General features: G+C 39.0%; 1 protein-coding gene across 2 annotated transcripts in view; it reads right to left on the bottom strand.

The window, feature by feature from the left end:
* Positions 1-12,285, bottom strand: part of brpf1 (bromodomain and PHD finger containing, 1) — a 33,676-nt gene that overhangs the window by 12,390 nt on the left and 9,001 nt on the right. The window contains exons 4-7 of one of the 2 annotated variants that reach the window (XM_073867406.1): positions 11,435-11,722; positions 4,771-5,285; positions 1,362-1,536; positions 1,149-1,280 (exon numbers count right to left, since the gene is read on the bottom strand). In XM_073867406.1, the coding sequence (XP_073723507.1) occupies positions 1,149-1,280; positions 1,362-1,536; positions 4,771-5,285; positions 11,435-11,722 (1,110 nt within the window). Of the gene's footprint in view, positions 1-1,148; positions 1,537-4,770; positions 5,286-11,434; positions 11,723-12,285 lie in introns of both variants that reach the window. The other variant, XM_073867405.1, reaches the window with a different exon arrangement.

The following is a 12,285-nucleotide window of genomic DNA, read 5'->3' as shown; positions in this document are numbered from 1 at the left end:
AGCTCTGCTCTGATTGGCTGTTTTACAGAGCAGTTTTTTTCAGTAGCCCTCTCTGTGTGTGTGTAAACAGAGCCTTATGTTTGAGCCTGTATTAGACGAAGATACAGATTTTGAGGAATAATCAATTGTTTGGAGATTGTTAATGGACGTTTCTGAGTGGTAAGTTTGTGTTTTTTTAGTATGGACCTGCAAAACTTAACTGTAATGTTAATAGTAGAACTTCAGCCTTTAAAGACAGTAAAAGCGGAGTTACTCTTTAATCGGGTTCGTCTGCTGGCTAACTTCAAATTGACTTGAATTGATTTGAGAGCAGGTTGAGCGGTAAAAGAAGCTATTAGGCTTGTTCGACTTTATGCGGTGCCGCAAGAATCGACAGATGGATGATGTCAAAGCACCGAAATCATATAGAGAAACGCAAAACTTTGACATCATCTGGCTGTCTGCCCTTGTGGCACTGCATGAAGTTGAACAAGCCAGAAGGCTGCATCGATCAGTGGTTAGTGGGTGAAGCGAATGACTCAGTTTAACGCAGTGCATTCTGGTTAAATGAGTCCATCAAAGACCGTTACGAAAATTCTGCTCTAACACACTATCAATCTAATTTATCGAAATCGTGCAAAAAAATAAATAAATAATTCTCAAGTAAAATGCAAAATGGAAATAAATTACCCGTGATAACAGGCTAGAATGTCTAGGGTTCAATTCCGCTTTAATGTAATGTGTAATTTAATGTTGGGACGTACATATCGACTGTAACGTCAAAGTTGGTGTTATGTTAAGATTGGCCTGTTGTCCAGTGATCTTTTGCATGCATGAGGTTTACATAAGGAGGAAACAATCGTGTTTGAGGCTCATGATATGTCGTTACATTGTACAGAACACTTCTTATTCATCTATGCCTAGGCAAATACAGTTTTACATTCTACGGCACCTTAAACAAATTTAATGTAAACGTGAAATAAAATGTTTAAAAATTATGCAATGCCATATCCTGTTTTCTGGTTTCGTGTTCATGAATTGTGCAATTTTAATTAAAGTACTTCCAAAAACTACAACATAAGCATATTTATTTCAGAAAACATAATACGTTCAAAGATACTGCATAAAAGCAAGGACCTATCTGTAGGAAAGCAGAAAACTAGTCTTACTGTCTCTCTCTTGAGCTTCTCTCTCTTGCGTATGAGTTCCACCAGCAATCGGGCTCTTTCCAGGTCATGACGAAGTCTCTGCCACGCTTTTAACTGCTCCTTCAACACTGAGTGTTTCTCTTCACAGGCCCCCTGTGCACAAACACTTAACATCAACAAAGAAAATGTTTCTTCACAGTTTTCACCATAATAACGACAGTGTAATGCACTAACTGTGTTGACGGTGGTGAGCGGCTCAGCATTGCGTTGGGACTGCAGGTGCGTCTGGAGACGTCGGAGGAGAGGAACTCCATTGCGGCTCTGTCTCTTTAGTGTCCAGTAGCTGTGCAGTCTCTGCATAAATTGACTTTTTCTTTGCACTGTCAGGTTACTCGTGATCTTACTTAACCTAAACCAGAACAAGTTTGATTTACTAAAAGGTAGGGGTGTAACGGTACGTGTATTCGAACCGGACCGTTTCGGTTCAGGGCTTTCGGCACGGTGCGCACGTGCACCGAAATGCCGAATGCATTTTTGTGTGCGCCTGTGCGGAACATAATACGTGCGTTTCCGCACGAACATATTAAGTGGCGGAAGTCTCCGCGTTCAGCGCAAGTCTTCTATCAAACATATAACATAATTCTGCCCGCAGAAAGATTTTTATTTACTTAGTTGTATATCCGTTTGATTATTGATGTAAACGTTTACGTGTCGTATCTAAAAGCGCATGTTAAACGCGTGTCAACGCGCTGCTTTGTTCTTTCAAAAGTGCGTGAGAGGATGCACGTCTTTCGTTGCTACGCATTCATGAGACGCGCTTTCTGTGACAGCAAGAATAAGGAATGCGTGATCAGATTTTTCATCTGCACATCACGTCAATCATATCATTGTCACAATGCGATCAGCTGGTCGGGACAGAGAAGAGCTGTAACCCGGGCTTACTCCGCTGTTACTCAGCTGCGGAGGGGTTCGTAAGTAAAGTTACAGCTTACATTGATGACACAAGCAAAGATTAGGAGAAACGTGCAAAAGATCAAAGATGCTATGTATGCAGCTCACTAATCTCAAAATGAGTGTATAATAAGTATATCATCATGTTGCTTGCTATGCAGTTACACATAGAGCAGTAATATTATTTTTATACAGAGATGGTACATAGCCAATTCAATTCTGTGAGTTAAACAATCCAAAATAAATCAAAACAGAAAATTTTTAGTGGCAAAAATGTAGGCTAATAGTTCATAAATGTATTCAGGAATTGAATTTGTTTGTTCAAGGTTTTAGTAGAAAAAGTTTAAGAGAAGGTTAAGATAAGAGTTACCTTCTGTTATAAAATAATGTAAAAAATAACTTTGCAGTAGTATTTTATTTATTATTTTTTCATTTTATATATATTTTATCTGTTATATTTTAATAAAGTGTTTAAAAAAGTGTAAACAAATTGTAAAAAAAAGTTTAAAGTAATAAACAACCTGCAGTTTAATGTTTGCATTTCTCCCTTACTGTACCGAAAATGAACCGAACCGTGGCTTCAAAACCGGGGTTCGCACCGAACCGTGATTTTTGCGTACCGTTACACCCTTACTAAAAGGGCATCTTCACACTACATCATTAGAATACGACTATGTGTGATGCACTTTAATACTTAAATACAGTGGGGAAAATAAGTATTTGACACATCAGCACTCCCATCAGCAAGGGGACTTCCAAGTAGGCCACCGACACAAAACTTCAACCAGATGCAGCCATCAAGCGAAACCCCGAATTCACACAAAGATATCAGAACATTTAAGTATACAAGTTGAGTCATAATAAACAAAGTGAAATGACACCGGGAACAAGCATTGAACACATGAAGAGAACAAGGTGCAAAATGGCATAGAAAGGAGATCACCTGAAATCTGTCAGTATTGAGAGAGAAACCCTGCCCCCTATCAGTACTAACAGATATCAGCTGCTTTAGTCCTAATTGATGGCCTATAAAGGCTTCTCATTACTCAGGAGGCACACAGGAAAAACTTCATGATGAGTAAAACTGAAGAACTCTCTCAAGATCTTCGTAATCTTATTGTTGAAAAGCATTTTGATGGGAATGGTTATAGGCGCATTTCCAGAATGCTTAAGATCCCTGTACAAGGAGTCCAAAGAATAATCAGGAGAGTTCTCCAAGAGCCAAGAACCACTCAGGCAGAACTTCAGGAAGACCTTGCATCAGCAGGTACTGTTGTTTCAAAGAAAACTATAAGCAATGCACTGCACCGCCATGCCATCCATGCACGCTCACCACGCAACTCTGTTAAAGTTTGCAAAAGAGCATTTGGAGAAGCCTGTGGATTATTGGGAGACTAAAGTATGGTCAGATGAAAGCAAAATTGAACTTTTTGGCAGTCATTCTACACACCATGTTTGGAGAAGACATGGCACTGCCCACCACCCCCAAAACACCATACCAACAGTTAAGTTTTGGGGTAGAAGCATCATGGTTTGGGGGCTGTTTTTTAGCAAGGGGTACTGGCAGACTTCATATTGATGGCAGGATGAATGGAGAAATGTACCAGGACATTCTGGATAAAAATCTGCTGCCATCTACCAGAAAGCTGAAAATGAAAACACAAGGCCAAGGAAACAATGAAGTGGTTTCAAAGAAAGAAAATCAAGTTGCTTGAATGGCCCAGTCAATCGCCTGACCTAAATCCCATAGAAAATCTATGCAGAGAACTGAAGATCAAAGTTTATATAAGAGGCCCAAGGAACCTTCAAGATTTAAATACCATTTATGTGGAAGATTGGGCCCGAATCACTCCTGAGCAATGCAGACTACTGGTCTCTCCATACAAGAGGCTTCTAAAAGCTTTTCTACAAAGTATTAAATAAAGTGTGTTCAATACTTATTCCCTGGGTCATCTCACCCCATTTATTATGACTCAACTTGCATACTTAAAGGAACAGTATGTAAGAAATGTATGTCAATTAATCATAAAATGGCCCTGATATGTCACTAGACATTAAGAAATCATTTTCATTTCAAGTTCTTATATCACTGACAACAGTGGTATGGCCAGAATATTGTAATTTAAAAAGTGGAGTTGCAGCCCAAAACTGATCCTTATGTTGTCATTTTGTGTATTGGCCACCAGTTGTGTGATTGCAGTACCAGTTTTAGCCACAAGTTTTGTGATTGCAATACCAGTTTTGGCCACAATCCTACATACTGTTCCTTTAAATGTTCTGATTTCCCTGCATGAATTCAACATTTGGCTTGATGGCCACATCTGGTGGAAATCCCGTGTCAACAGCCCACCCCGAAATCCCCCCACTGACAAAAATGCCGATGTGTCAAATACCCACTTTCCCCGATGTATGGTTCATCTGATTGTGTAAAAATGTTTTCCCGAACTTAAGTGGTGTGAACCAGATGTAAATCAACTTGAAAAGGTGGTCTTTTGAAAGTGTGTTTTAGACTATTTGTTTGCATTAGACTATTTTCAGAGCTTTCCTTGCCCCATGAATGTTTTGTCTTTCAAACAAACAAACCAATGTGTCTTTAACTTGGCATTTAAGAACAGTAAAAAATATATAAATAAAAATGACTGGCAACACAATGCATGGTGTGAATATGTATAAATGTATAAAATGTGCATACTTGTGGGGTGGTATGCACGGCACGGACACCACAGGTGCGGCTGCTCTCCTCTCAGCCAATATCTTTCTTGCCTTTTTCATCTTCAGCCGTGATTTCGCTTTTACCCTCCTTACCCGCTCTGAGCTCCATCCCTTTCCTTCCTCCTCACCACCCACCATATCATCCTCATCCTCTGCCTCCCCCTCACTGTGTGAGGAGTCAATACTGGCCCCTCCCACTCCTCCCAGTGGGCGGGCAGAGCCAGGCGGGGTGTGGATGTCGCAGTATGCAGTCTTGCGTACGCTAAATGAAGTCCCATTAGCACCCGTTTCACGCACTGGCTCCATTTTCATGTAAAGGCCGGCCTGCTGGGCGCAGGTGACATGGAAGGCAGTGTAGCAGTTTGCTTTGTGGCACTGGATGCAGGCACCAGAGCCACGTTGTTTACAAATGTAGCAGGTTAGCTTCCAGCGGGCTGGGGGGATATGCTCAATGCTGTCTATAGGCTCAAGGAAGACCGTATTGGCAAAACATACCTGCAGAGAAAGAGTACATGAACAAGATGTTTGTTTGCTTGTTAACAGTCTTAAATAGACTTTAACACCCTTTTTAAAATAAGAGGCACCAATTACATCACAATGAAGCACAATGATTAAAAAATGCAACATACTTGTGTCATATTTTTGTTTCAAATTAGATTAAATTTTTCTTTAATGTATACGTAAGAATTACAATTGTTCTATCATTCAGGATTAAAAGTAAAAAATTACGTGGTCTGACTTCAGCTATGTGAAATTAGGCTAAATAAAACAAAACCCCTGCTCAAAACAAAAACACCAGACGGTCTGAATAAAGCAAAGATATTTAATACTAACAAGATGCGTCACTGACTGTTTGCTGTGAATTTGCTACATTTTGTAATGATATGATTGCATTTGTAAAGAACTTCATTGAGCCCAAAACGGGCAACCAAGGATCACTGGAAAACATTCAACCCAGCATTTCCCCATTTAGGATAAATTATTTCAAAGTCTCTCTACTCCTGTCTTATCACACAGATTGTAAAAAATATGGACATAGTGTCCGTGACGTCACCCATAGGTTTGTAAAGAGCTTTTTTTAAGCCAATAGTTGGAGGGGCTTGCCGTCGCCATCTTGGCCACGTGTCACTGTACATCACTCACGGATAACTGAAAATGGATAAAGAGGCGGACATAGGGGATGCTGAGGTGGCTGGTTGCTGAAACCAGACTGGCCTAGCTCGAGGGTATTGACAGCAGTGGCAGTTCACCCGTCACTCAAGTGGCCATGCCCTTAATAATGCAAAACTTTAAAGCTTAATATCATTTAAACAGATGAGTTTAAAAAAAAAATCACCCCCTCAGTTGTTATGAAGGGCAAAATTAGCTATAGACCAAACTCACATTTTGTACCAGGCTTTAAACCAGTGGTCTCAAACTCCCGGCCCGCGGGCCATTTGCGGCACCTTTCAATAATATAACATAATCTGGCCCGCAGAAAGATTTTTATTCACTTTGTTTCATATTCATTTCATTTTTTATTTAAACGTTTAAGGGTTCGTTCACATGTCGCGTCTAACAACACGTGTTAAAACCAGGCCCGGTACTGGGCTTGCTGGACTGGGGGGGCAGTCAGGATTTTTGGGTGGGCAGCCATTTCTCGACTAAAATGATTCATATACTAAAATTATGGATGTTTCAATCCCATATTATTTTGCATAGGCTATGTCTTAAAACAAAGGCCCATTTATATGTCCTTTTGCACGTTCAAATTTTAAAAGTAGCTGCGATTAGATTTATAATGATTTATAATGTTTTAATGATTACACTTAATGTAGTTTTACACATTAAGTCAAAGTTAATGAAATCAGGCAAGCAGGTGATATGAATACAAAGCTGTACTTATAGCTATATTTTAATAATGTGTACACTGCATTTAATATATTATTTCACTTATAGATAAATTAAAGCCATTCTTATACCTACCCAACATATGCCTTTCTTCTAAATAAACACTTGTTAGGCACTTTATTTCCACTTCTCAAACATTTTTTTAAATTTAAAATAATGAATTTTCAATGTGATGTGTGAAAAGCTATATTAACGTTTCAAATAACCTATATTGAAACATCATGAAAGCAATTTGCATGGACTATACTGCATATATCTCTACATTGGATTTAGGGCTGTCACCATGAATCTATTTTTTAAGGAGTACATGTCGAGTACTGTTTAAAATAGCGGAGATACAGTTTAGTGAAACAAACTAGAAGTAAAATGACAATAGTATTAGAAGCATATAAATCAGCACAACTCTGCCGCTCTCTCTCTCTCTCCCTCGCTCGCGCGCACACACACACACACACACACACACACACACTGGGTACGTGCATCAGTGCCTGCAAGAATGCGATGCGATTGCATCCTGGTAAATTTCGGAAGTTTACACGACTGAGCTGCAGCGGGCAGGCATAAGATTTATAAAAACAGATTTGAGAAGAAAGGCACAGCAATGCAAAAAGACTTACGTGTTTCACAATTACTCTTGGAGGCATGGAGCAGCATGAGGATACAGAGTTAACTTATGTGCGATCTACCGGCATTGCCTTTGCGATCGCGATCGACGTATTGGACATCCCTGTCATACAGCATAGCGAGGATCCTTTTCAGACACTTTGAAGAACGACCAGGCAAACGACAGAACCTGCTTCAGCACACGTGAAAAATATGCGCTCGTACAAAAACAAACATCCTCACCCCCACACTCACATCTCCTACACACACGTCAAATACACAGGAATGATTATCGGCCTGTTCATGTCGATGTGTAAAAAAAAATTACCATATCGGCGGCCGATATATCGTGCACCACTAAATACAACGCAACATTATAAAATACAACGTTTTACCTTACGATGACCTTGCAGAGTGACAGTTCCATCTGAACTTAAAAGTCTGTAGATTTTTGCGTGTTAAGTTTTTCTCAAACGCGAGCTGAATGAGCTGATGAATGACGATGAAAAAAACGCTAAAATTTGATTTTAAAACTGCACGCGATGCTCAGCTGTTACAATGCTGTATATTTACTGTATAACCATCTTATATCAATTATATCTACTATATAGTATGCCACAACCAAACGGCATATTCTAATTTTAATAAACAGAACTACGTCTAAAACAAACACATTAAATGTTGCTGGAGACTTGCCATTTGCTGTTGTATTTGAATGAATAAATAATGAGGCGAGTCTAAGAAAGAATAAGGGGCTATTTTGGGCATGTTTTACTATAAAAAAAAGTTTCATTTTAATATGTGTTGTGTTATTACGTTTATGTAATACTAAATTCCATTGTGTCTGATATATATTTTAAAGATGCGGTTTTTTGAGCTACCGTCATAGAGAACAGTAGTACTTTTCCTGTGAGTTAAATACTGCGGAAGAGATCTCCAATGCTTAAATAAACTAATCAGACAATAGTGGGCGGGAGCTATAAACACTAGCTTTGTTAACAGAAGACGTTTTATGTTTAAAGAGATTCCGTTATTTTATGGTTGGCTGGATATTTTTGGGGGGGGGATATTTTTTTGGGGGGGGGCAGAAGGAAAATCTGGGGGGCAATGCCCCCTCAGCCGCACCATAGACCCGGCCCTGATTAAAACGAGTCAAGGCGTTTCTTACTTCCTAAAGTGGTCGGAAGCGGAAGTTGCGCTCCGTGGCGTGGCCTCACCCGTTGCTACGCAACCATGAGCCGCGCGCGCTCCGTGATTGCGAGGATAGCGGAATGCGTGATCGGACTTTAATTCCTCTGTTGAACCTCGCGTCAATCATATCATGCAATCAGTTAATCTGGAAGGGACTTTGTAGTGTTTGTCTAGAGAAGATTGTTACTTCCGGGTGAATATCAGCTGTTACTCAGAGAAGAGCTGCGGTGGGGTTCACATCAACAAGTCACAGCTTCTGGAGACACAGCATATATGAGGCAGAGCCGTAGATGTAATGCAACACATGAAATTCAGATAAGAAAAAGAGCCATCAAAGTGCCCAGGTTAACAAAAGAGGAAAGATGAGGAGAAACATACAGAGGATAAAAGTATGTACTGCTATAATGAAGTATAATATTTTATTATGTAGCTTGCTATGCAATTACATAGAGCAGTATTTTTTTTTCTGATTAACTAGCTTATGTAACATTGACTACCCATTTAAAAGTTTTAGAATCACTTATTCATATTTTTCCACATATTATAGCAAATTCATTAAAACTGTGGAATTACAAAGATGGAACATAATAAAGTCAATATTATGACTGAGAACAATCCAAAATAAATCAAAACACAAACACTTACTGATGGTAATTTTTTATAATACTTTATAAATGTATACAGAAATTGTATTTGTTAGTTTAGTGCAAGGTTTTAATAGGCCTTAATTATTAAAGAGAAGGTTAAGAAATTATTTACTTAAATGAAATGTATATTTAAAAGATAAAAACCACTGCTATTATTATATATTAAATAATAGAATTTAAACAGTAAATTTACAGAAATATTGTACTTTTTTAACCTTAAAATAGCTCTGCGGCCCTCCGATGAAATGTGAATCTCAAAAATGGCCCCAAGCCAATCTGAGTTTGAGACCCCTGCTTTAAACATATTATTTTCTACTGTAAAGTTGGGCATTTTAACATGGGGGTCTATGGGAATTAACAAATCCATTTTGGAGCCAGCCTCTTGCGGCCTGTTAATAAATTGCAGTTTAAAGGGACAGCAAGTAGGATTTTCTCCCATCTAGTGGTGAAACTGTATTTTGCATTCAAACAAATATTGCTATCTAGCGCCTCGCTTTTCAAAATGCGTGTTGCAACTACGGTAGCCGTGATGTACCAAAAAGCTATGACAACATGTCTTCCAATAGCACTTCATCGAGTTTTCTTTCTGGTGATGAGGTTCGTTATTTGAAACAAACTGCAACTTGACACAACGAAAAAAATTTATGTTACAGTATGAATCACAAAACGTAAATAGCATTAACTATGTTAATTATTAGTGATAGATTTTCGATGTACGTGCATTGTTAGATATCATCAGTTGATCCAACGGTAGGGAGAGGAAGAGGTAGAGGACAAAGAGGCAGTGGATCGGTGGGAGCTAGGCGAGGAGAAGGACGACAAAGAAAAGGAGAAGGAGAATGCCCGGCAGCTGACTGATCTCCTTGTCACGTTTCAGCTGGTTCATCTGAGGCTGGCTCTGAATGAAAACGCGTTGAGGAAACGCATTGCGGTAGGGTAGTGATTTTTGTCCCTCTCTGCCATTATAGTTTTTAGATATGACGAAATGACATGGAACCCTCCTTGGACTTAATCGTTCAATGTAAATAAAGAGAAGAAATTCTAAGCTTACAAAGAAACGTCAGATCACTGGCAGAGGTGATTTGACACCAATGGACATATGAATTGATTTTGACTAATAAAGTACTCAAAAAACTACACATTGTCCCTTTAAGTCATTTGCGTATTGGCTTCATCAGAGAGATAGTAAGGTTGCTCCTCAGCTTATCACTAGATACTGTATATATACTATATATTAGGGCATGGTAGTATATTGAGTTTTGGTAATATATATAGGTAATTTTTCTCAGCTGGATATGGGATGAGACAATCCACTTGTTAATTCTGACGTCACACACCGGTTCCGTGTCCAATCGCTCACAGATGTCACAGGGAAATAACAACAAAAAAGATAATATACACTTGTATCATAATGTTAAACTACCAAAGCCCCCCATGACCAGACAGGGACTCATGAACATGGATTATTTATCAATATTACTATATAGTTGCTCTGCGTGAGATAAGAAATTAAATTCCTCCATTCAGCGGTTGTTAAATTTGGAGCTGTATTTAGTTTTTTTGACGTAGCACCACCTGTGCTTTCTAATGCTATTTTAATAGTGATGATTGATTAAACTTCTACACCCTTCTACCTGCACAGATAAAACACTGCAACCAAGCTGTAGGTTCCCAGGTTAAGGTCAAAAATGGGTTAAAAATTGTATGATGTGTCTATTGTGTGAGTAGGACCTGTGGTGGTGTGCATGTCACAAACTATGAACAATATAAAGTACAATCTCCCCCGGTGAGATGTCTTAAAGTTCGTATAAACGCAAACGGCCCGCACTATTTGACCTGCTAAGTGACCTAAGCATTGCTTGACGACAACCACCCACCACCAGAAAAAGAAATTGCGCTTATGAAAACAAACGTTTGTTAAGAAACGTATATCTAATTATTGTTTACATTTTTGTATTTCAAAATATATTTATGCATTATATAAATTCAAGTGTATAGTGATGATGCATAGAAAAAAACAATAAAACTGGCATCCCTGCATTAATTATGTAATTTGCTACTGCTTATTCGTCATTATTTCCCTATGCATTGCTGCTGCAATTCATTGTGCACTTCAATAAAAAAACTGAAACCAACTAACAGATAAAATGTCTTGCTGGTTATGCAAAAAATGCGAATGAATAAAAATATTGCTTGTTGCGTTAACAAATTACACCTGGCCAGGTCACAGTGTATGAAAGAAGCTTAAACGCATAAACATACATTCAGTGGCTACCAGCAAGCCCTGATCAAACACATTTCCACAACACTCACCTCCGGGATCCAGAGGGCACATACTACATGTGCCCAGCGGGCATCGTCCGTCTGTTTAAAAGCACCACCCTTGTTGGGGCAGAGAGCACAGTCCACTGCTCTGGAAGGCGACTGCAGACAGCGGCGACACAGCCACTGGCCTTCTGGAATGTAGGGAACGCCGTAACACTCCTGATGAACTGCCAGGTTGCACATGTCACAGAACAGGATGACATTACTGTTCTGACACTCGCCGTCATTACAGATACAGCACACCGCATCTTCATCGATCAGAGAGCTTGGGTCACCCTTCAAGAGTCAGAGAGTAAGAGGAATGGGTGTTAGTTTCATCAGTCAATTGTCTGTGGGGTTGACACAATGGAAAACAAACAGCAACCCCAGTTGACTTATTTGTGGTGTTTACTAGTTTCACAAATTGAAATCTTCCAAACCATAATCCGGTTTATAATTAAGCATGTTTGATCCCCAACGCCTGGTTCATTTGACTAGTGTGAGCTAGAGGTCTAAAGAAATATACACACGAAATGCCTTTTTACCCAAACTCGACATGCATAAATACAGTTGCAATCAGAAATATTCAAGCCCCTCACCTCAAAAGACACTATAGTGATGTTAATAAAAGAATGAAAATCAATGAAAAAAAGACCTTGTTAAATAAAAAAAATATTTATTTGATACATACAAGTTATTTTGACAACAGAAGTTGACTTAACTTTAAAGTTCAAATGAAAATTGTAACTCTTGTAACACATGAGCATGTGCATTATTATTCAACCCCCAGCTTCAGTACCTTGTGGAGTGTCCTTTATTTTTTATAACTTCTAACAAACGGTTTCGATAAGTGCTGACAA

The sequence above is a fragment of the Misgurnus anguillicaudatus genome, chromosome 5 (assembly GCF_027580225.2).
Source record: "Misgurnus anguillicaudatus chromosome 5, ASM2758022v2, whole genome shotgun sequence".
Lineage (NCBI taxonomy): Eukaryota > Metazoa > Chordata > Actinopteri > Cypriniformes > Cobitidae > Misgurnus > Misgurnus anguillicaudatus.
The sequence above is the reverse complement of the archived record's forward strand: the minus strand, read 5'-3'. Positions and strand labels throughout refer to the sequence as shown.